This window comes from Poecilia reticulata, chromosome 19 (assembly GCF_904066995.2).
Source record: "Poecilia reticulata chromosome 19, P_reticulata-male-v2, whole genome shotgun sequence".
Lineage (NCBI taxonomy): Eukaryota > Metazoa > Chordata > Actinopteri > Cyprinodontiformes > Poeciliidae > Poecilia > Poecilia reticulata.
Genome location: NC_088848.1, coordinates 16,138,081 through 16,163,481, shown reverse-complemented (window position 1 = coordinate 16,163,481; position 25,401 = coordinate 16,138,081). Strand labels below are relative to the sequence as shown.

Here is a 25,401-nt window from a genome sequence, read left to right as displayed (position 1 = left end):
ACTAAAGGTCAGTTCACTCAAATATTCTGCTATTTATGTCGGGAAATAGCATGAGAAGTGGGTAGCTCCCCCTGGTGGTGGCTACCCACCACCATATATGACAGCTAAACAAACAAGATTCAGACACAAAAAAAAGGATGCAAAGTATATTGCATCTTTTTTCTATTTCATCATTTTAAAATTCCCGTCTTTGATTAGGTTGAAAACAATAGAAAATAATAAAAACATCGTTTCCTTTTCCCACTCAAGTAGCAGGCTCATCTGTACATCTTTTAAAGAGTTTGTGTGTTTTCTTGTTTAAGGAATTTGAGAATGTGGACTGTGACGAGTACCACGCAGACATGTCCACCTTGGCCTCCACCATCTCCCAGGGCACTCCGGACGTCTATGTCCTGCCGCTCACAGAGGTTTCCCTGCCGACCACCAAGCAGCCGGCCCGATCTGGTGAGTCAAAGCTCTGCTCCCTCTCCTCTCGCCCTCCTAATTCCACCAACACGCCTCCCTGTCCTACAAGGTCAGACCTTCGTGTGCCTCTGCAGCTTTAACTGTGATGGATGTCGACGATGACTGAGAAGACGAATGTGCTGTTGAACAATACCTAATCATGATATCATTAATGATGCAAGCCTAGCAGCAGCTCTGCAGAGGTGCCAGATTGTTACACACACACACACACACACACACACACACACACACACACACACACACACACACACACACACACACACACACACACACACACACACACACACACTTGAAGGGTGTGAGAGAAAAGAAATAAGAGCCTGAAGAGAGCCGCGTTTCCCCAGAGTGAGCACCGCCCTGATGCTGGTCAGTTGGGCCTCCACCTATCCCATAATTCATCGCTGCAGGGCAACTGCAGAATGAACTCTTTAACTTTCTCCCACAAACATCTGCAAGTTGCATAATGGCATCCAGGCAGTCGGCCTACGCTGCAGTTTGCTGGTATGTGAGGCATGTGAGAGCACAAAACCCCAGTGAGAGTATTCCTCTCCCAGTGCTTCTGCCTCTCAGGAACAATGTGAGTTGTTGTGCATTATGGGGAGCGATCCTGCCTGATAAACTCATGACACGAGACTTGGCGGATCCAACTCTCGCAAGCACAAAGAATCCTGTAGGAAATTTATTATCTTATTTATTTCTAAGCTAATTCAAACTGCTGTTACGTCCGCTGCGTCTCTATGAATCTATGAAATTCATAATTTCATTTGTCCCGCTGAATGTCTTTTTGAAGAAGTTTCGTAGGGAAAGTGAAAAGCAAATCTTTCTGCACATGTTCGCCTTTCGTCAAGCGAACCGACTGCTGAACACATGTTTTGTCCTCGGCGAAAGATGGAAACCATATGTCGAAGCAGCAGGCAAGGATTCATTACTGCGCCGCTGGGACAACCTCACCCTCTGACATCATTTTCAGATATTGATTTTAGTTTTTATGGAGTAACTGGATCAGATGCATGGTGCTGCTTTTAAGGGTTTTAAGGGAACTTTCAGGAACTTTGTGTCATTCTGACATAATGCGGCGTTGCTTTTTCTGCAGCCACTTGTGCACAAACGGATCTTAAACTGTTCTCACGGCAATGACATTAATCTCTTGTTAATGTCTCTGTCCGTTTTGCACATCTAGAGTCAGCTCAAATTCGGTCGAAGTGGACGTACATGTAGGGTTTCAATTTTCAAGTCTGAACTTAAGGTTTGAACTTTGACTGGGCCATTCTCACATAGGAATATGCTTCAATATTAACCACTGTAACTCTGGTTGTGTGTTTAGTGTTGGTGTCCTGCTGGGAAGTAAACATCCTCCACAGTTTCAAGTGTTTTTTGTTTTTTTCCCTCTTTTTTTTATTTTGCAGCTGCTAACAGGCTTCCTTCCAGGATTGTTCTGCTTTTGACTCAAACATCTTCTCATTAACTCTGTCCGGCTTCTCTGTCCCTTCTGAAGAAAAGCTGTCAAACGACACGAAGCCGCAAGGCGACGTGCAGCATCACTTTTTCTCCACACACGGGGTTTGGCATTGTAACTTCGGCTCTGCGACTCCCTCGGGTTCACCACGGGTCTCCTCCTCCTGCTTTGTGTTAAATAAATAGAAGCTTGAGGTAATGCAGCAAAATGTGAAAAAGATTTATGTAGTCAAAAACTTTGGCACCGCAGTGGAGGAAAATGAATAAGAGAACAAAAGAAATAAAGATGGAGGGCGACGGCGCCAAATCCGAGACTGAACGAGGCCGAGGAGATCTAACGGTTCAGGGAGCGTAGAACTAGGTCTGAGATTTCGCATCTCAGACCTAGTCAAAGCCGTCAACGTGGAAGTGTTTTGCTGCCCTGCATTGAGCGCCTGCTCTCAGCCAGTGTTACTGAGTAGGTGGAGGTCTTAATAAGCCATCAGTGCTGCAGGAGCTTGGCTCAGACAGAGGCTCCGTTTAAAGGACCCGCCCTGATGCAGCTGTTGAGTGCTGCAGGCTGCTGTGTGAATCGAATGAAACTGATACCCATTCAGAGGAGACACGGGAGCAGGAATCCACACGAGCACAAAAACAAGCTCCCCGATGTTTAAATACACGCAGAGGGATCCACCGAGCACTTTTAATGGGATCTGTTTGCAAGTCAGTTCTGCATTTAGAGGGTTAAACTTTACCTTTAAAAGATCAGTTGAGGACGGGAGCCACTGGGATGAGTGGGAATGATGGGAATTTCTTTCGGCTCTGAGTGGTTTAAATGCATCTTGATAAAAACATCTCGTCTTCAGCAGCCATTATGTAACAGAGAGGCTCTTTGTTTTGGTACTCAGCCACAATCAGCGTGGAGATGCAGAGATGCTGCCGTCAAACGAAGCTCGAGTTCCTTTATGTATCTCTAAAAAGTTTTTTTTTGTTGTTTTTTTTCTCTTTCGAGTGCTGGACAGACTTGTGTTTTTACCCACACTTTTTTTTCTGCAGTTGTTGCTGAGAAATGATCCTGTCACTTTTTTTTTTTTATTTAAAAATAAAAGGCTTGTGGAGACCGGCTGTCTGTCAGAGGCAACAGGAAGTGGCGGAGTCTGCATGTCGACATGTTGGGGAGCAGATTCCCGTCCTAGAGCTATTTAAAGCTACACAATTTACTTTCAATATACATAATGGATAAACAAAGCCCCTGTAAATTTTACTGGATTAAATATTTCACTAGAGACCAAAACGATGTTGCAGTTTTTAGACGCTGCTCCTCACTAAACAGCCTGCAGATATTTCTGCCATCTCACCATCACTATTTCCATGTATTCAGACATCTACTCTAGTTTTTGAACATGTGGACAGATGTTCTTTGATATTACAGTATAGTGATGAATATTAGGTTCAAATTATTATTTTAGGTCCAATGGAACAAATTAAAGACGCTTTAATTTGTCCCCACCAGGGAGATGTTTCATAACGGCTTTGAGGACAGAGGTTTTAAAGTAAATTTCTATGTTTTGCTCAGTGTGTTTTGCAAAGAAATATGGTTACTTGACTCCAATAAATCATGCACACACATTTATGCATTTTTACTACTATTTATCTCATGAAAAAATGAAAATGCCAACGCAAGCTACACTGATCTGCAATAGTTTGAACGTGAAATGGTTTGTTTGCAAAGGTATAAAATATAAAACGGAAGGAGCCAAATGGAAATGCATAGGTATGAAACGGCAATGCTAATTAGCAACATTGTCCTGAAGAATTCAGAGACAGTTGGCACACAGTCCCAACTATAAATATTGCACATCAACATGTCCTGAGGACAGGAAGGGAGCCCGTGGATCTGCAAAATGTGAACATGAGATCATTTGAACCAGCGCTGAACTCTCTGCCAGTTCCTGTGAAGACTGATCTTGCATAACTCTGGAAACTGTGACTGATCTCCACATCGTAGACTTGACCATGGAGGAAAGGCTGACGCTAACTCTGAGACCGCTGGTAGAGAAACCGGTTTGTGTTTGCTGCAGCAGACGTTTCTAGTAGCTTTTATGAAAAATCGCCACAGGTTTGGAGCGGGAGCAGTCTGGTACAGAACGCCTCATGTTTCTCCCATTGTTCTGTTAGATTTATGAATATTTGAGGGGAAACATGTCGCCGTAGGTGGAACCCTTCGCCTGGCGCTGTTTATTCCTTTGTCATGCAGCTGGGAGATAATAGTCCCAGTGTGTGCACCATAGCTGGTCCTAACTGGTACCGCGCTGTCCTACGCGGCCAGACAATGGCGACCATTCTGCTGTTGGGCCGGGGAGAAAGTGGGTGTAAAGAATGACCAATCTGTAGAAGGGAACGTAGGGGTCCAGTAAGGCCTCCACACAGGGACCGGACTGGACAAAGATCTGCTTGTTGGTTGCTTTACTACCAGAATCGAAAGTGTCATGGAGGGTGATGCAGATGGAAACCAAAGGAAAGGGCAGGGAGGGGAGGAGAAGGAGATGCAGCAGTCGGTTGGTTTGGCTGAGTTGGAAGTCAGATGAAGTCAGATGCAGCAGGACACCTTCTGCAGCCAGGATGGGTGCAGGTCATCAAGGGGTGCTGACAGCGGTGCTTCGGATAACCAGACCGTCTGACAGCTCGGTGCCACGGAAAGACCAGCACAGATCAAACACAATGGAGAATGTTGTGTTTACTCTTCAGCGACCGGCATGTTGGGATAATCCACTTCAGAGACGGCTGAGAGTGGATACCTAATAGCTCAGATGTGGTGCGTTATGCATTAGCCTTGAGTTTCTTTACTTAGCTTCCGAGGGGCTTCCTTTCAACAATTTTCTGTGCATTTTTGCAGCTTTTTAAGTAAAATCTAACCTAATTTCTCTATCTAACCGATAAGAATGTGTTGCTGTTTGAGAAGTCAGACAATCTCAGCTCATTTTGTTGTGCTGCAGTTTTAAATGCCTCAGATTACAAGGGTATAGATTGCTTCTCAGCCATTCAATCTCCAGCGTCTCCATCCATCAGCGCTGACATTTATTTCAGCTTGTCTGCGCAACGAGATCCATCAGAGCGTTCAGCAGCTGCGCATTCACATTACCCTGTGTTGTGTGATAACGCAGAATAAACGCCATAACACTGTTTGGTGTTTTAGCCCTATGATTATGATTTACAATGCATTTAAATGAATGCACTCCGTATTCAGCCAGATGGATTCTCATGAGCAATTTGCATTTCAGCTACACACCAGCCTGATCAGAAAATTTATCAGTTGTTCTCTGCGGTTTGTCGGAAATGTGTTAAAGCATGCTGAACGGCTCAATCAGGTCTTTCTTTCCTTCTTCTTCTCCACCTCCTTCAGCCCAGCTGCTGAAGTCCTCTGAACTGACTCGCCACAGTCTGCTCTACCTGAAGGAGATCGGACATGGATGGTTCGGGAAGGTAAGACCACTTGTAGTTTTTTTTAGAGTGCATTCACACCAACCGTGTTTAGTCCGCTTTAATCAAACTTCAGTTTGTTTGCCAAGAAAGTCGAGGCTTATTTTGGGAGGTGTGAACGCGCAATCAACCTCTGAGGCAGTTTGGAAGCCAAGCAGATCAGAGGCTGTTCCAAAAGCAGGAAGTGGACTACAGTGCAGGGTGTTCTGGGTAAACAGAACCTAAACAAACGCACAAGTGGGAGAAATTGCTCATGGTCTTTCACCAAAAACGGAAGAGAAATCCTACAGCCGCTAAAATCTTACGCTACTCCATTTTTGTTTTCATGTTGTGAAGAAAGGAAATTGCTCTCATGTCTTCTTCTGAGGTTTTCATGTTGCTTCCTTAAGTGGGATTTCCTGTGGGTTTAATTTGTTTGACACAGTGCTGTGTGAAGGTAAACCACACAGGCTGAAAGTGCAACAAATGTTCCAATTTTGTTCCCCAATCGAACCGAGTCTGCCGGACTATCAGGTGTGAAAACACCCTTAGCTGCACCAAGGACGCGTCTGTAATTCAATGTGTTGCCTGTGGTGCGATAAATAACAGCTGCTTTGTTCCACAGGCGACGCGCGCAGCTCTGAGTACAAATATTGCGCTGCTTCAGTGTTTAGAAGCTGTCACTGCCAGTAGGAAAGCCTCATGTTTCTGCAACCAGTTAACATTTTTCTCCCTTCTACCCTTCCCTCTGTCTTTTGTCTGTTTCTGACTCGTCTCACACAAACACACCCGCCCTTTCCATCCCTGTGTACCTTCACTGGGTATGTCCATATATGTATGTCTGCTTCACGTCTTTGTGTGAATGGGTTGACCCGTGTGTGTGTGTGTGTGTGTGTGCGTGCGTGCGTGCGTGCGTGTGTGTGCTTGTTTCCTCCCCGTATGCATTCGTCTGTGCCTGCGTTGTTCCAGGTTCTGCTCGGGGAGGTGAACACGGGCCTGAACACCACACAAGTGGTGGTGAAGGAGCTCAAAGTCAGCGCCAGTGTGCAGGACCAGATGCATTTCCTTGAGGAAGCTCAGCCCTACCGGTAACGCTTTACACCCAGCACCACATCTGGTCTCTTTTATCAATTGAACTAATGGAGATAATGTCTTCCCCCTTAAAATGCTCCTAGATAAACTCTGACATAGAGATTACAAATAATATCAAAGTATGAATAGAAAATATCAAATACTGCAACACTCCTGAAACTGAAAATAAATCTTTTTAAGAGGCTGAAAAATGCAAAATCCAGTGATGTCATAAATAGAAATGTTGAGCTTTGTAAAAACGACCTCAGCAGCAATAAATAAACATTTTATTTATTGCAAAGCCTTTTCCAAGAGTTTTCACATATGATCACTGAAGCAAACTTATTCCAGGCACTCTTCTCCCAGTTTAAAGAAATCCAGGCTGGATTTCATCATCAGAGCAAATATGGAGGCTTCAATGCATTCAGATCCTAGATACAATAAACAAACACATGCATGCGTCCACAGTAATGTTCAGACAGTTGTGCTTTCTCTGTCAGTTTAAAGAGAAATGCCTTTAAGCGTTTTTTGCTCTTCCTGCTCTCCAGCACACTCCAGCACCCGGCTCTGCTGCAGTGCCTGGCCCAGTGCACTGAAGTCACACCCTACCTGCTGGTCATGGAGTTCTGTCCACTGGTGAGTCTCCATCCATAAACACACAACACCAATCAGGACACTTGTAAACACTTGTAAACACTTAATATCCTTCTGTTAGTGGTGACACAATATGAACATTTGACCGTCAGACCTTTCCTTTCATTTCATTTCAAGCCTGAAACATTTAGATAAGTTGTAGATTAATTCTCTAATGATCTTGTCCCACTGAGGCTGGCAGCTACTAGATACTAGAAATTATAAAATTCAACTATCTTCACCTGTATCTGATAGATTTACCGATATATTTATTTCACTTAAAAAAAGGGATAAAATTGGACAATTTCTTCAAATCTAATTAATTTTTAACTGTTTTTTTTTACCATTTAGTTGGACTTCCAGGCTTCCTGGGACAAAATGCAATATGTTCTCTTTTGTTCTGAAACAATAAATGCAATTGATTCATCAGCCAAATCATCCACTGCATTTCCAGGAGCACTGAACAATTTTACTGACTTAGAAAACCGATGGAATGTTTTGTGAACTTGATCAGGTTGAAGGTAATTTCTTATGGCTTTTTGACCTAGCATCTGCTGTAAACTAAATTATTGATATTGCAGGTCCTTTCTCCCAGCAGCTGTTAGACTTTATAACCATCACCACTCCTAAAAGGTTGAATTTTTATACATAAGATCATTTTATGGGAAGAAAGAGAGGCAAGAAATGCTTCACAGGAAAAGAAGCTTCTGTTTGTGCTGAAGTCTTTGGAGTTGTTAAGCAACGAGCCGACAGTTAGATGAGACTGTCAGTCTGAGTTGAACTCGCTGGATTTTACCACAGATCGGCACATAAATCTGAGGATCTGCTTCTCCTTCATGCAGACTTCTTCAGCTGAACAGGAAATGGAGGCCACAAAGAGCAGTTCACTGCCAAACACCGCCCTCCAGTGGTCAAACCTTGTAACATGCAGGTGTCTTATTTTCCTCTGCTGTGTCCAGGGGGATGTGAAGGGTTACCTCCGAAGCTGCAGGTCGAACGAGGCGATCACCCCAGAGCCCCTGATTCTGCAAAGGATGGCCTGTGACATTGCATCAGGACTGCTGCACCTGCACAAACACAACTTCACCCACAGGTAGTCCCAAGCTGCTGCTGATTAGTTAGCGTTTCTATGACTTACAATAAAAAAAATCCAGCTGCTGCACCAACTTTGCTTCCAGTTGCTTCCTGAAACAACATCCTGGTGCTGCCTGAGTGCTGCTTATTGACTCCAGCATCAGTGATTTTGTTGCAGGCGGTGGCCGCTCCTCTCCAGATCAGCTTTAATTAAAGGTACAGCCTTTAATGCTGCAGGTGAAAAGGCGCAATGTTCCATCACCAGTAGGAGCTGAAACACCTTAAACAAAACATCCACGATCTTATCCTGTGTAATATTTTATTAAATGGTGCAGCTGTGTTAGAGGTGTTTATCTGCGTTTCTCATCAGTGACCTGGCTCTGAGGAACTGCCTGCTGACCGCTGACATCTCAGTGAAGATCGGAGATTACGGTCTGGCGCACACAAAGTATAAGGTAATCCCACACAAAGTTCCCAAATAGAAGCTGTACAGTTTGCTGAAGAAACCGTGTTTGCTTGTCTGACGAGGGCAGGAAAATAACTTGGATTTATCCCTGCTAACATTTGTAATGCACAACTCAGGTGTTTCAGAATCAAATCATGAAATATGTTAACATTTCTTCTTTACCAGGATGATTTCTACGTGACCTCGGATCAGACGTACGTGCCGCTGCGCTGGATCGCTCCCGAGCTGGTGGACGAGGTTCATGGAAACCTGCTGATAGCCGATCAGACCCAGCAGAGCAACATCTGGTAGAACCGACAACTCCCTCACACATTTAGACATTTTAATTTCCCTTCTATGCATTAGACTCCGTTTAGACTTTTAGTGGTTGTTGGTGCGCATTTTTAATGTGTATTCTGCAGAGAAAACAAATAACTGTACATTAAAATGCTGCAAGCTGTTTATTATAACCCAATCTAATTACCAGTTGTGACTATTTGCATATTAAATTGTAAAGATGCTCAGTTTGGTTAAATCTCATATTTAAGGTCTTCTAATGACACAGCACAGTAATTTCTACCCATAATTGCAGCTAATTACATATTTTTGCAAAAAAAAAAAAAAATCAACCTGTTAGCAAAACTCTGAAACATTTTACCCTTTCTGTGTAAACAACCTGTTCAAACTCTATGTTCAGCTTTGAATACGTCTCAATTATTTCAAGAACATGTGAACAACTTGTTTACATGTTTAGTGGGAGAATCTTTCGTCAGAAGTATTTTTTAGCTAAATGGCAAAGAAGCTTGGGTGTATTTATTCATTTAAACGGCTACCGGCAGCACAATATTGGAGCTTATTTTGCAGAATATGCATATTTCTACAATAGACAAACTGCTTGTAAATTATTAATCATTGCAGAGAATTTATTGGCTTCATCTGCTGCTCTCTATGGCCTATATATTTTATTGGATTCAGAGAGAAATTTTTCATTGAAGAGCTTGCCTGAGAATTGCAGTAAATCTACATTTCATCCAAAAGATGCACCATCAGTGCGTTGGACCTGTTACCAACACAAGTAGCAGTTTTACGATCAAACACAATCCTTTGGGCCGTATTTGCAGCTGCATATGGACAATATTAGTTTTCTCACCAGATACAGAGGAATTGTAAGAAAAAAAGATTAAAAATGGAGAAGGCGTTTGACCCAACCAGCTCAGCAAAAAATCTTACATCATGAAATGAAAGCATGGATACTATGAGATTTTGGGGATCTAAAGGTGGATGTCCACGCTGTCTCCCCCTCCCAGGTCGCTTGGTGTGACCATCTGGGAGCTGTTTGAGCTGGGAAACCAGCCCTACAGACACTACTCTGACAGACAGGTCCTGACGTATGCCGTAAGAGAGCAGCAACTGCGACTTCCCAAGCCGCTGCTCAAAGTTCCCCTGGCTGAGCGCTGGTGAGTCACACACAGATACAGGCATCCCCATGAGAGAGGAAGAAAAAAAGCAACTAAACACAGAGCCAAGAACAGCTCAGTGAAATCACTTCCAAGTTCCCTGCTCAGATTATCACATTTGTTTTTAGTCAGTTTTAGCGGTTAACTTTGAACACTTTCCCTTCTCATTGTTGGGCTCCTCAGGTATGAAGTGATGCAATTCTGCTGGCTCCAACCTGACCAGAGACCCAATGCAGAGGAAGTCCACCTGTTGCTCAGCTATCTGTGTGCAAAAGGGGCCAGCGAGGCCGAAGAGGACTTTGAGAGGCGCTGGAACTCGCTGCGTCCCAACGCTGGATTCAACGGTCACCACACTGCCTCAAATATATCCAGAGACCAGCCCTCCTTAACCTCCTCTTCCTTCCCTTTACTGGAGCAGTTTTCATCTGGTGATGGCTACCATTCAGAGTCTGGAGATGACATACTGACAGTCACAGAGACCAGCCACGGCCTGAACTTTGAATACAAGTGGGAGCAAGCCAGAGCAGATCCATCCTACATATCCCAAGAGTCCTCAAGCACTTGTGCTCAGGCCAACCATCATTGTCCAGAAGTGTTTTATCCACCAGGGGGCATTGTTGGAGGATGTGCCATGGAGAGCCTAAGCCACGGAGTTTCTCCTACCTACTATCAACCAAAACACTTGCATCCTCCCAGTGTGCTCCCTGTCCTCAGCGCCCATAGCCCCTCAGTAAGCAGTGAATATTACATCCGTATCGAGGAGCCTGTGGACTGTAACATGGATCCAGAATACAGCCTGTGCTCCTACAGCCCAGACTACCAGGGCAGCAGTGGGAGCTTCTTGACTGGCAGTGCAGACTCTGGTGAATGCATGGCCTGCCCATCACAGACCAAAACCATGGGTCCTTACTGGTCTGCTGACATCCATAAATCTGATCTGTATGACTCCAATGATTCAAGTCCAGCCATCTCCTTGACAATGGAGCCTCTTTTAGGTCAGGTTTTAGATAGCAGTCCCCTTCGACCATGGGAGTCAAGTCACTATGTGTCCTACAAAGACAGAGATGGGGGCTACTACTATGAGCACTCTCCTCCTTTAGAAATGGATCCCTATCTGATTGGAAGTGAGCATTCCATCGAGCATCTCCAAGAAAGCTGGGGGTCAAGAAGCCTTCGTCAGGCTTTAGGAGAACTGGAGAACCCTCTGGTTATATCCCCATCTGTGACCAGTCCACCTGAACAGGCCTACAGAGAGACATACCTGGACACCAGCCAGACCTCTCTCTTAGGGAAGAACATGACAGGGGGCTACTATGACATGATGGGCTCTTTAAGGAAGACCATGCCTAGTCACACGAGACACAACAGCCACTCGGTCAGCATCAACATGAAGACCGGAGGCGCGCTCTTCATCGGACACAGAGACAGCGACACAGAAGAAGAAGAAGAGGACATATTTCTCGAGAGACACACCTGCAATACGTGGCCTTCAAAACACAGGCACAGCAGCGGAGGACACCACAGGCGGGCGAGCCACAGCTGCAGACAGGACTCTTACACCGACTTCAACTACACCATGCCAAGTACGGACATCGAAGACACCTGGCCGGACCAGCACAGCCTGGCTTTTCACTCTCTGCCCAAACCCATCGATTATTTAGAGCCCCACCAGGCCAAAGATAACAGTGCCTGCCTCAGCCTGAGTAAACATCACACCATGGTGCCCTCAGACAACTGCATCTACCTGTGCCATGAAGGGGACACTCAGGTGCCACCATCTGGAGAGTGCTGCCACACCCATTTTGTTGATCCACTCACTGGTTTGTTAGTGAGAAACAACAACTACTGTCACAGCTTCAGTCACAGCAACTACATCACAGACAAGAGCACCGATATTCTCAGCAGTGAGGAGATGATCAATCTGTCACCGGCGCCAGGGGGTCCCATTGTTTCCAAACACACCTTGATAAAGGCTGATGACTGTGAAGAGCACTATATTAATCCTTCATCTGAAGAAACGCCACTTACAGAGAAGCGAGAGGAAGTAATCAAAGAAAATCTGGTCATGCAAAAACCACCAGAACCTAGAAAAGAAGAGGTAACTCTGACGATGACTAAAAACACTCCACCGCCTCCTGACAACAGGCACGTGATGGTTTCCATCACAGATCCCCAGTCGGAGCTGAGCCACACAGCCGACAGTGGCGTGGACCAGGCCGACTCCACCGTAAGTCTCATTGACATCCTCGACTGCAGCGACGAGGAAGAAGACATAACAGACGACATCACTGACGTGACTTCAGGCATCTTCGCCGATGAGGGCAATGAGCTGAACATGTCTCCTGCCTTTAAATCTTTGCAGAAGCAGGTAGGAACTCCTGATTCCATGGACTCAATGGATCTGCCATCTGCTGCTGGATCTTGTGAAGGTCTCAGCCCTGCTTCTTCCCACCCTTCCAGCTCACCTAAAGCCATGGACAGCGGATATGATACAGAGAATAACGAGAGTCCGGAGTTTGTCCCCAAAGAGTCCCATGACACCCGATCACAACCTCAGGGAAAGCCTACTCTGGATAGCGGCCTAGAGGGAGTTCAGGAGAACCACGAGGAAGAGGATAAAGCAGAGGTTCAACCATCATCGGGTCAAGGTTCGATTTTGGAAAGCTCACAGACAGAGGACCACATTCTTTTACCACTGAGTGACAAGACTCCGTACAGAGACTCTGCCTACTTTTCAGATTATGAGAATGAAAAGCAAAGTCGAGATGAAGAGGGGGAACTCCAGCTGAAAGAAATTGATCATCACAGTGACGGGGAGAAACAGCATGTCGGAGGAAAAAAGGCAGAAAAAAGAAAAAGTGAAGAGGAGGAAGAACTAAAAGATGGTGTGGTGAACAAAGATTTAAAACTTGAAGAGGACCACGATCCAAAAGGCGGAGCAGAATCTCTTCCTCCAGGGACAAGCTTGACGGAGAATGAGGAACCTTCGGATTCTGCCTTGAAAGCAGAGGCTATGCTGGATGAATGGCCATCGCATGAAGAGAGTTCAGCCTTAGGGGACTGGGCAGCTGAAGTGGTGGGAGCCATGGAGGAAGCGCTTGGTGCCCTCAATGGAGACTCCGCTTCCAGCTTTAAGAAAGAGAAGGACATGGAGGACAAAACGGATTCTGTTGAGGCCGGCAAAGTCGAGGAAACGACAATGAAAACAAGTCACAAAAGGCCATCGGGAATGTCCGGAGAAATCCTGCACGTCTTACCGAAAGACGAGGTAGCGCTGCAGCACACAGCTAACAGCAGGAGGTTCTCTTCTTCTTCACCGGTCTCTCCGTTCAGCCCACAACCTCCACTTGCTGCGACAGAGGGCCGATCGTCTCCCGCTGACGGCGAGGAGGCCGATGAGGAGGACGCCGACACCGATGACAGCGACGAGTCGGATGAGGAGCTGCGAAGCTACAGCGTGCAGGAGGAGGAGGAGAGTGAGGAAGAGTGCCACCCAGTGCCCATAGTGGTGAGCGACAACAGTGAGGCTCACAAACTGCGGAGCCTCCTCAAGATGCCGAGCCTGGCCGCAGAGAATCCAGAGGAGGACCATAAGAAGAAGACGGTGTCTTTCTTTGATGACGTTACCGTCTATCTGTTCGATCAGGTGAGAAGTGGAAATGAAATGTTCAACTTGCTAAGAGCTTTTGTGGTTGATTTCCAATTTTAAGTTTTTATAAAGTTTTGACCAAAATGCATTTGAGCAGCATAGCTAATGCCAAAACCCTGATCCTAAGAAGCATCAGGCATTAGCTAAATAATGCCAAAACCCTGATGCTAAGAAGCATCAGGCATTAGCTAAAAGGCAAATTTTACCAGGGTGAGATTTCACTTCAGAAACTACAGTAAATAAATGTCATAGTATATTACAGTCCTTTTGCTCTAAGCATGCAGTAATCATCTAATAAAAATAAAACGGTTCTTGTTCAAATATCTTCTCAAACATTTTTCAACTTTATCTTAACTACATCGCTGGTATTGAAAGTAGCTAACTTTGCGCATTTTTCCAACAGCAATAACTTCCACACTGAAGAGCAGGGCCGTGCAGAGACCACTAAAGGGGCAGGTGCTCAAAAAAAAAGGGCACATCCAACCGTATTCTAGGACAGAATATCAACAAAGCCTCTCAGCTTTCAAAGTTTAATAAACAATGATAAATTACAAAATTGTGAGATATACAATCAAAGCTAAGGAGAATCTCTACATAGAGCATACAACTATGCATATGTAAGATATTTTATTAGTCATTTCTTTCTGCAGGTCTATTTTGTTATAGGAAAAAATTGCAATATTCAAACCCGCAATTTAGCAAGATATGTAAATCAGAGCTAGACCACCAGACATATTATGTCTTTACAGAATTACACTATTAAAAATATAAACAAGTGCACAATGCAACCTTTTAGTGACTGTAATCTATAAAACAGAGCTGCCTGTTTTCTGCAGTGGAGATGAAGACGGTCCATTCAGGAAAGCAGAGCTGCATCAAACTTTAACGTGGAACTGCAGAAAAAAACAAAAGCAAATATTTAATTAATGTATGTCACCATGAGAAAAGCCTACTGAGTTTTGATTAAAAAACTTTTGTAAACATTTAAATCAAACATTTGTCTCATAAAGTGAATTTTTTTTTGCAAAACAAACTTATTTGTGCGTGTCAGAAATCTTTTCTTAATATTCTAAGGTTTTGTTTGTGACTCAAAGTTTTGCTTGTGATTCTCACATGAGTCGTGGGCAGGGCCCAAAATCGCAATAAAAGATTTCTGATGTGTGCAAATAAAAGTTTATGTTTGGCAAATAACTTTTTATGTTCACAAGACAAAAATTAGTTATTTAATTAAAACGTTTTTTAAACAAAACGATTTCTTTTTTAAAAAACAAATCATTACAATTCCAAAAGTTTTGATTACAATTTTATTTTACTTAACTGAGGTTAGTATTTTGTTTCCATTGAATAATTGGGGAAAAATTTTTTTAACTGCATACTCTGCGCACCAGACCCTAAACTTACTTAAAGTCTGGGTTGAGTTTTTTTCCCCTTCATTAATGACACACTTTTATTACATTCATTATATCTATCATGGTAATTCAGGGTGAGTTATTTTTAATTCTAAATTAATATTTTTGTTGGACTTTTATTTAAGTGTTATTCTCCTTCAAGATACATTTACCTAACGCTGGAATAAATGAAATGCACATTATGCAGCAAAGGAAATTAGAAGATTGGACATATATCCATTATGGAGATGATCGGTTTTGGATGGGCGACGTGCCCTTATTGCATAATAAGTAGTAAAGAATGACCGCTATCATTAACGGTACAGGGAAGAAGCTTTTAGTTATCTTGCTTTGTTAGCAAAGTCGTTAGCTAGCAGCTAGCTAATAGCACAACAACAACAGCCTAATGTCTGTTTGATAAAAATACTGAATGATAAGTGAAAAGTGTTATTTGGTAGTGCATGGCGGACAGTTTTTGGATAATTTTTGTTTCCAACAACCTTAGTGTCAATTATTAGGACCAATCCAGCTGGAACATCGTCCAATTCCCTCTGATTTCTCAGTGAATGTAAAGCTAAAATATAGGAATTTTACTCAAGGTTGTTTCGTTGCGGGGACTAAGCTTTTTCACTGCATCCTTGGTTTTCTGTATTCAGCCCGACTCCGTTAAGCAATCATTTCCTAATATTACCTCACCAGGAGAGTCCAACTAAAGAACTGGTTGAGCACGGCTTCCCATTAGCATCTGAGGGTTCGAGCTCTGGAAGAAAATCCCAAGAAAGACCTAATATCTCAGATGATTCTTCAGATGGGAACGTCTCGGAGGAGAGTGAGTGTGTTTGTAGTTTTTGCATTTATTTGTTCCTAGAAATGAAGTTTTTATCAGATGAAAGCAAACCTTTCCTCACCGTCTTCTTTTAGGCGCAGGGTTTGAGTGGGAGGACGACTTTCCCCTCCTTCCTCTGCCTACATCCTCGACAGCAGCCGACTCCCCTCCACCTCGCGCCGTCACCAAGGCTCCGGAGCCCAAACCGGCCGTCCAGTTGTCCCGGTTCACCGTCTCCCCATCCAACGTGTCTCGGTTCTCCATCACTCACATTTCCGACTCCGACATGGACTCAACAGGAGGTTGGTGGCTTCAACCACCTGCACACAACTCCGCTGTCTTTATTCCAGAATTATGACTGAATGCTAAGGACACGGAAACAGAAACGAAGCTAAGTTTTGTTTAGCACAATCGCACAAAATTAGGAAAAAAAACCCAAAAAAGCAGTTAGCACATCGTAGGATGCAAGAAAAGGGTCTAAGGAGCTGAAGGAAAGGAACCATGCAGTCATGGGGTGTTCTGTAGGACTGAAATATTAAGTTGAAGACAGAGGTGAGAATGGCGTGGGTTTCTTTAATTTGCAGTTGTTTGATCTAATTTCTTTGTACACTAGTTACAGATAATTTTACGAGGTATAATAACCCTAAGATTGAAAAATCTCTCACCAGGGTGAGAGATTTTTGTCTCTATATTGTCCTTTGTATTTCTCACAAAGGACAGTCAACTTCAGCTTTTTCTGGCTCTACAACGACCAAGAACAGATCCTTTTAACCTTTTATAAAACTCAAAGCAAACATAAAATGTTTAAATGTAAAATTTGGTTTCTGTTTCTGTCTTTGTAGGAAGCAGTGAAGATGGAGATAAGGAATAAAAATCGGTGGATCTTGACTGCCTCTGTGACAACAGCTGGACCTACTTTAGCATGACTTCAGATTTTTTTATTATCATTATTATTATTATTATTATTGTAATGTCAGGTTTTCCAAACGCAAGACAGTGCCTCTTACCGCCTGCGGACACTTCGAATATAAAGCCCTCTTACCAACATGTAACACTGGCCCGAGTGTAGTTTAGAATACTGAAAAGACAACGAATATTACATTTTGTGAAGTACATATGAAAGATGAACTTATTGAGGAGACCTGTATATTTTTGGATCAAAGGCATCTTGGATGAGCAAAGGACACATTTGCCACCTTTTTAATTGTTTTCATTCATGACAACGTGGAGCCGATCTTCACTGAAACGGGACGAAAACGAAACTGCTGCCAGATTGTTGCCCAGTAAAAACACATCCACTTTGTGGCTTTTCAACAACGGACGAGCACCTTGAACAAGACTGAGCAGCTTAAGACTTTCTACTTTTTAGCAACTGTTTTACTTGTACTAATAAACATCATGAGTGCTTGAGGCATCGCAAGTAATATAATGTTAATATTTGGTTTCATTCAGAGAGAACGGACACTGTGGTGTGACTGGAAACGAAGCCGTCTGGTCATAGACTGAACCGTCTGTCTGCTATGAACTAGTGTTTGAGACTTTTCTGTTTAACAAATATAACGTCCTCGCCACCAAACCGAGTCTTTGACGTCCAAAAGCTGGAAGTAAGAGGTAACTCAATTACTTTTCTTTAACAGTTTGTAGTTTCAATAACCTAAAAACCACTAAGAATGATTCAGGACAAAGAGAAACAGACACTAGGTATATCCAACACCAGGAGCTTTCCGTGTTTGTATATTTTCTGCCTAAGCTGAGAATCGATTCGCCTGCAAGACGGGTTTTATTCTGGTTAATCTGAACGCATGAAGGTTCTTCATCACATTGATGCAAAGATCTTGTAAATCCAGAGCAGATGGGAAGCTCTAATGTTCACTGATCCACAGTCCAGGTTGGCACAGCAGCACCAAGCAGCGCTGCGGTGATGCGTTTCTGGAACTTTGAGATTCACGACGTCAAGAACAGCAACTTCAGCTCGACGGCTGTGAAAGCAAAGGCAGCGCCAGAGTTATGACCACAACTATATCATTGGGATCAACTTTAAAAAGATTTGTTTTGATTTTCCTAGATTACATCTTTCATCTTAAAACTTCAAATCACCTCAGAATCAGTTGTGCTCCTTATAATCCATCCATCCATCTCTAACCTCTTATCAGAGACCCTCAGACTTCCCCAGCTTTTTCTTTCAAGAACTTTAAGACGTTTCCTAACGCAGCTGAGAGTGTTGAGGTCCAGCCCGTCTTTGGTCTGGACTTCTACTAGTGGGACAGATCCTTAATGGATCCCAAAAAGCTTCCCTCTTTCTGCCTGGATGAGGTCAGTCACTCTGCATGAGGAAGTTAATTACATGTAGACTTGTCATTACCCAAAGCTTATTGACATAAGTGGGGGTTATTTGAACCTTTTAGACCAGTCTTCATCACCACAGATGTTGCACTAATGCATCTGTTAATGTCTGGCTTCATTCTACACAACTTTTTATCACCAATTCAGTTTCAACCGAGACAATTTCTCAAATTTGTAAAGCACATTTCAGCAACTGGAAACTTTTGCAAGTGAAAGGTTTTCAGGTATGTCACTAATGCAATTCACCAAAAACATGATTACTATCCCACAGCTGGCTTAACAAAAAAAGTTTAAGGTCAAAGAAGAATACATTTCTCATGTCAACCTTCAGACACTAACAAAAAGTTAAATCTAAGGTTAATAGCCTTAGATTTATTTAAAGACTTGACTGGATTGTCACTTACTAGACCTCATGACTAGATCAGGGTTTGGAAACCTGCAGCTCAAGAGCCCAAAGTGACCGTCTGAAGTTTCCACTGTGTCTCTTAGTAACTTTGGGTGAAAGTGATAAAGCCCCATGAGCAACATTTTATTTGAAGGGGTGAGCATAAGGCTGACATGACAGTGTCATAAACATGACATAACATCTGTTATGAACACGAAGGAGTCTCCATGAACGTTTGACTGTTGTCCTGAAGTGTCATTTGGTAAATAGACACTTTTAATGAAAAGATGTTCTAATAGTTGCATTAAAAGTTCATCCAAAGTGTCAACTTTGCATTATCCAGTAAATAATGAAACTTTTAATGCAAAATCCTATTAAAAATAGCATGAAAACTCAATTAAAAATGTCAGCTTTGCATTAAAAGTCTCATTATTTACTGAATGACACTTCATGACAACAGTCATAACCATTCATGACGACGCCTCATGACAGGTGTTGTCATGTTTATGTCAGTGTCATGTCAAAGTGTTACCGAACCAACTAATGTTTTTACAGACAGATGCAACAAATGCAGCTTTTTTATTTGTTTTGTTTTCTGGTTAAATGATTGCATTTCAAAAACATAGTGACACTAAAAAAGCACCTGTGACTATGTCCACAAAAATTGACATCACCTAGAAGAAAATGCATCCATCCACATTTTTTTGCAAAGGTTTACTTTTTTTCTGGATTTTAAAACCTAGTAGAAATAAAATAATCGTTTAAATGACATGTTATTTCCTAAAGTAGACAGTGCTGGTCCATTGAACAATCACAGAGTCTAACTGGGTTGGACTTCTGCAATAAAGGCTGAAACACAAGGGAGAGAAAGAGACTGATGTTCCTGCAATTAGTTAAACATTCGCAGTTGACACGCTCCGTTTTAAACATCCAGGCTTTGCTCTCCGTCACTGGTTTGTAGGAGTGATAAAGTACTTGACTCTATTATTATTACTGTAACCTGCTGATTGTTGCTTACAGTTTTGTTTTCCGACTCTGGGATTAGCAGAACCATTTAAAACCCGAGCCATATTGTCTTTGGGTTGGACTCGTGGATTCTAACAGTTTAGTCTGATTTATTGTCTCAGCTGATCATGAAGTGCGACAATGCTGTGATTTTTGTGTTGAATCTAAAAAAAACAAACGAGAAGAGACCCTGGTGCGTTCTCAGAGCCATTAAAATGCAGGTTTCTGCTTTTAAACCAACATGTAGTGTCTTCTATGTGTTTGCCTTCTGGGACTTTAAGATTCTGTAACACTTTAGCGTAGAAACATCTCGATGCCTGTCTGTAATATTTTTGTATTGAGAGAAAAATACTTTGGAGTATCGATGAGCTAGTGAGGCAGGGGAACGGACGAAATAAAGGAATATCTCTATGTTTACTGTTGCCAAAGACATGTGTTGTGTTTCAGGGTCAAGTACAACTTGTTTTCACCCCAAAGCAAAGACAGAGGTGAGGAACAAGACAGCAGCTTTGGTCTGAACCGACTGTAGAAATGTGCAGGAGAAGGACTGGGATACAGTCTGTAATATGTGCCCCCCCACTCTGACCTGTTCAAATCATTACTTTCTGTACTTTCTATTAGATATAAATAAACTCTGGTTTACACAGCTTAAGGCTTTTGTTGACTTTTTCACTACTGTTATTTGAGTAAAGACTAATCTGTGATTCCCTGGAGTTTTTAAAGCGCATTCAGAATGACCAAAACTCAAATGCTGCAATGTTCAAACGCAAAATGCACACAAAATGCGCTCAATCGCAGCCTAGATCTTAGTTTTTAGAACATCAAGTTCACTGCAAGACAAAAAGAGACCAATCAAATTTGGCTAGTACGGCTGCATGGTTTAGGTTTGTAAAGTTTCATTTGAACCTGAAAAATCGAGGAACAAAGTCCTCTGAATAGATAAGAGAAAACTAGAGTTGATTACCTTTATGCACAGCATCATGTTTGGAGAAAAACCACACACTGCAAACCAGCACAAATATTTTATAACCGTCAAGCACAGTGGTAAAAGGCAGATCATTTGGACCAATTTTGAAAGCCAGATGAGTTTTCCACCATTAAAGCCTCTTTGTCTCAGTATTCTAGAGTCAGGTGTGAGAAACTGTGTGAATAGTATGCAATGGTCTAGTCAAAGCCCAGACCTCCACCTGAATAAAATGTTGGCAAACTGAGCAGGTGGAGATCTGCAAACTTTAATGAGCAGAAGCAACACGGCAAAGAATGAGCGAATCAAGGTTCCTCCACAGTAATGAGATGGACTGAAAATCACCGCCGTCATCGCTGCTTCTGCATTTCAGCTTGGATTTTGTAAGACAAATAATGATAAACTATGCAAATAAAGTCTTCCAAGGTACAAGATGTTCTGTTGATGGGAGCAGTAAAAAAAAGTAAATAAAAGCGTATAAAATCTTTTACGTTTGGTGTCATGAGTCTCCCAGAGTAAAAAGAAAAACACAACAAACTGCGTAGATTTGATTTATTTTTATACATTAAATCGGAAAACAGACATTGCGTTTACGATTGATTCACAAATATTTGCAAAACTACCATTCACTCTGAAGTAGCCATCATTTTACGCCGAGGCTTTAACAATGAACATTTGTGTGTGCCAAGTTTAAAACAGAAGTATTAAAACAGTGTGATTAATTTAAAAACAAAAAATGGTAAAAATGAACTGGCAGCATCTGAGTTTTCTAAAAAAAAACAAAAACAAAAAACACCTAAACATCAAATATCATTCATATTTTATTAACTTTTTTAGATGAAGATGGAATTTAAATACATTTTTAGTGTAGGTATTTTAATAATCATCTGAAAGTCGACTTGAACATCAATTGTATTTAGTTATTGCATACACACACACACACACACACACTTGTATATCATACACAAGTCATATTTAGTATGACTTATTTAAAGGAAAGTAATACTATAAGTAATGCTATAGGAAAGTAATACTTTCAGTGGCTGATTTATTTCTTTTTTTTACCCTTCTCTCATTCAGTTAGTTAAATGATTAATTTGAGATATTTGTCATTCTTCTAACAACTTGCAGAAAAAGTGTTTTCATGGTGGATTCTTAAGCTTTTTCCTGCACATACAGGCAGCAGCAGCACCTGTAACCATGAGAAACCAACTGGAATGGAAAACATCTAATAAAGCTTCATATCAGTTTGTGGTTGGTTTTTAGCTTTCAATGGCACAAAAGGTCTCATCTTGATTTTGCTTTTTAGGATTTGGGATAAGAACATATGATTTTGGTAACGGGTAAATATAAATGTTTATATATAATACTGTATATTAGCCAGGTGTGCAGATTTATTCTAACCAAACAATTCAATGGCAGCAAATATGACTCCATTTGGCACGACACATTCATTTTTCTAACATAAATACAGAGCAACATACATGACACATGGGGGGCTAATTTGGGTCAATACTGTCTAACACATTTATATAGGTACATTTTCAATGCTCAAAAAACAATTCAACACCAATCCAAAATGACATTACTTGAAGACTAAATGTGGTACCAACCAAAAACTGCAATATTCTAGTATTTGTTTTCCTTTTGCATCTGCTCTCTGCCAATTGTTTACTATAAAATGTTTTACAACATGGATTACCAACAAAAAAAAGAGCCTCACCAGTTGTTTACGTCGCTGACAGTAAGAGAGTTCAAGTAAATTTATATTTTTAATTACCAATTTCATTAAAGCTGAACACACAGACCACAGCTGACACAAAAAAATAAAACAAGCTGAAGCTTTACATTATTTTGAAAGTCAACTTGAATATCAATTCAGATTGTGCATCTTTAAAAAAAAATAATAATAAAAAAAAAAGTTTGGAATATCTTTATGTGGAAAAAACGTATTCCAAACCGTTTTCTAGGAGACAATACAGACCCATAATAATTGGTTTTGTTCTGTGAAATTTTGTTTGTTCAAATTCGTTCATAATTGCATTAAACAAATGTCAAATATCCAGAATACAAAAAGGAAGTTCAGTAGGATGCATCAACAAGTCACTGTGTGATGAATTGGTCTAAAGAGTTTAAGCTGGCAAGGGAATGTGAAAGAAAATAGTTGAGCTTCTTATAAAAAACAAGGTTTCTGATAAAAAAAAAAGATTAGAAGAGAGTAGAGAATATTATGGAACAGTTAAAAGGAAATCTGAAGGAATGCCAGTGAGCGAGCCTGTCCTGGTCATCTGATAACAGCTGACAGAACAACAAAGGATTGTTTTGTTAAGCTCCAAAAAGCAGAATTACATTCATACTTTTTATCATGAAAAAAAAGAAGACTGACCCTAACCTCGTCCAGAAGCGTTAAGGTTCTCTGTGGGTTGTACATGCAGTTGAATCAGTTCCCTTGGCAAAAGCACTGGTTGATAAAAATCTAGAAAGTATTTTTAGAGCAACATACGGTGCTTTCAGAATCACATCTTCTCAAGGGACATCTGTGCATTTTAACCGAGACAATGGGAAACACTCCACAGGCTCAGCTGAGACAGCATCCGGTTCCGACCCGGTCCGATACCGAAGTCATAATTGGGTCAATTATCTTTTATACCACGAGATGTGTGTGCAGGAACAATGGGCCCAAACATGTGAAACCCTTTATGGTTTTACTCTGATGTAATGCTAGAAAAAAACATTGTGAAGTGTCTTTTTTTTTTTTTTTTTTTTAATAGTCGCTGTAAAAATCTGGTTTCAATAGTAAATAAGAAATGGCCGTTCGGGCAGAAAGACTGGAAACAAATCATTTGAACGTTGCTAATTATCAGGTCAAAGCTTTCAGAAACCAGATCAGAATGTCTAAACATAAATATCTACCATAACATTTTGTGTTTTCTGAGCTGAAGACGTTTTACTCACTTAACCGTGTTTCACAGACTTTTGCAACAGTTTGTTTAAGTAAACAAACTGTTGCTCTCTTGGTGGTTCAGGAAGTGGCAGTGCTGCAGCAGCAACAATAGATGGCGCTGTTGCTCTGGATGAAGGCAGTAATAACGCAAGGGGCATAAAGGTAAAACGCCTTGAAAATGCCATTAAAGCCCTTTTTTGTTCTAAATAACTGGCTCCATCTACAAACAAGTATATACGAAACTCAAATTTTAGTCCAACTATAAAACATTCTTTGTGTCCATTTTACCTAAAGTATCTACAAACAGAAGGAGTCAAAGTCGAGCATCCGTTTACGTCACATCATCTCAGCTCTGCTTTTTCTGCTAATGCAATGCTGCGGCTCAGGGGCTCTCTGTGGCCGTCGAGGTTTCCAAGGAGTCGTAGTGAGCTTCATCAAGATGCTCCTCCTCATCATCAGGAAGCAGGGGTTTGGCTGGAGCCTCCACAGTCGGCTCGCTGGGAGGACCGCTCCTGGGCGCAGAGAGAGAGAGAGAAGGAACAAACATCAGCTGCCGAAAATAACGTAAAACACACGAAAGACTACAAAAGAGCTGGAGCATCTGCTTTCATAAAAAACACCGAGGGTATAAATAAAACTGCTCTGGTGATGAGTCATGCAGAAACAACAATACAGAAAAGGCCGAGCATGCTGCTGAAACAACACCACGCATTTCCAGGACAAGCGCTGCAACAACCCATAATCAGCTCATATAAAGCCAGCGTTTACATCACACAAACAAAGAGCAAGCAAAACAAGCAGTGATGGAAATAAACCCAAAGCCACAGCACAACTCAAAAAAAAAATATATATATATATCTAAATGTGCCAGAAAGACAATGACCAAACAGGAAAGGTGGTGCAGAAAAAAAATAATTAAAAAGGGCGCAGAAGATCCAAATGTTACTTTCACTTACGAGGAGTTATTTGGTCGCTCAAAATCGGGCGTAACCAGGCCGCACGCTGCAAGCAAAGACAGTCCTCATGTGTCAAACTCAAAGGAGAATCAGGTTGTTGTTTTTTTTTTTAGAATTTATTGCATCTTTTACACTTAATACCTTCTGTTAATGCAAGCCTCACATTACAGCCCCGTTTGTCTCCTCCTGTTCAGTCTGATCTAACATTCACTAAAGCTCCAAACCCAAAGAAGACATTAAACCAACAGAAACTATTGTTTTAACTTGGAATGTGAAAATGCTAGACTTTCTGTTCAACCAGACGCTAATTATATGAATCTGACATTTTCTGCAAATGATACACTTTTAAAAACATTTTTAAATGTCAAACGGTACATTAGGAGATCTTACGGAATATAAACTTGGAGTACTTATATATATATATATATATAGGTTAATTAAACTGCCCATCAAAATATTTTTACACCTGAAGCTCATAAAAGCAATTTACGTTGAGACGTTGGTTTAAAATACTGCTGCGCTGGTTTTATCAAATTACCTTTACCGGTTAATATCAAGTCTACAAAATCAGACAGGAAGTATTACACAGGGTGGGCCATGAGTTTCCGTACATAGGAGGAATGTAAAATGTACATTTCTTTTATTTCTCAGATACCCAAGAAGATGCATTTGACAAAAGAGCAATTGAATTGAACAGGAAGCAGTCGCATGGTTGCACAAAACTTTAACAGAAAACAGCCACAAAGTGGTCCCAGACGTGCAGCGATTACAGAGTCCCACAAAAACAAAAACGGTTGTCCAATATAAAATGTTGACTTTTTCCATGTATGGAAACTTATGGCCCTCCCTGTATTTTACTTATCCGGATTTGGAAAATGAATTCTTAAATATCCTCTGTGATTC

General features: G+C 41.7%; 2 protein-coding genes across 13 annotated transcripts in view; one reads left to right on the top strand and one right to left on the bottom strand.

The window, feature by feature from the left end:
• aatkb (apoptosis-associated tyrosine kinase b) overlaps positions 1-20,286 on the top strand; it is a 63,424-nt gene extending 43,138 nt beyond the window's left edge. For 3 of the 4 annotated variants that reach the window (XM_008437628.3, XM_008437629.3, XM_008437630.3), the window contains 12 exons: positions 303-444; positions 5,303-5,382; positions 6,328-6,446; positions 6,978-7,065; positions 8,022-8,155; positions 8,507-8,591; positions 8,768-8,889; positions 9,889-10,038; positions 10,222-13,684; positions 15,775-15,904; positions 15,997-16,203; positions 16,744-20,286. In XM_008437628.3, coding sequence (XP_008435850.2) covers positions 303-444; positions 5,303-5,382; positions 6,328-6,446; positions 6,978-7,065; positions 8,022-8,155; positions 8,507-8,591; positions 8,768-8,889; positions 9,889-10,038; positions 10,222-13,684; positions 15,775-15,904; positions 15,997-16,203; positions 16,744-16,772 — 4,749 coding nt within the window. In that variant the 3' untranslated portion in view covers positions 16,773-20,286. Of the gene's footprint in view, positions 1-302; positions 445-4,342; positions 4,715-5,302; positions 5,383-6,327; positions 6,447-6,977; positions 7,066-8,021; positions 8,156-8,506; positions 8,592-8,767; positions 8,890-9,888; positions 10,039-10,221; positions 13,685-15,774; positions 15,905-15,996; positions 16,204-16,743 lie in introns of those variants that run through there. The other variant, XM_081600409.1, reaches the window with a different exon arrangement.
• An 847-nt stretch (positions 20,287-21,133) lies between these two features.
• LOC103481851 (BAR/IMD domain-containing adapter protein 2-like) overlaps positions 21,134-25,401 on the bottom strand; it is a 63,433-nt gene continuing 59,165 nt past the window's right edge. For 7 of the 9 annotated variants that reach the window (XM_081600417.1, XM_008437623.3, XM_017310731.2 and 4 more), the window contains one exon: positions 21,134-24,054. In XM_081600417.1, the coding sequence (XP_081456543.1) occupies positions 23,925-24,054 (130 nt within the window). In that variant the 3' untranslated portion in view covers positions 21,134-23,924. Of the gene's footprint in view, positions 24,055-24,498; positions 24,545-25,401 lie in introns of all 9 variants that reach the window. The other 2 variants (XM_081600423.1, XM_081600422.1) reach the window with 1 other exon arrangement.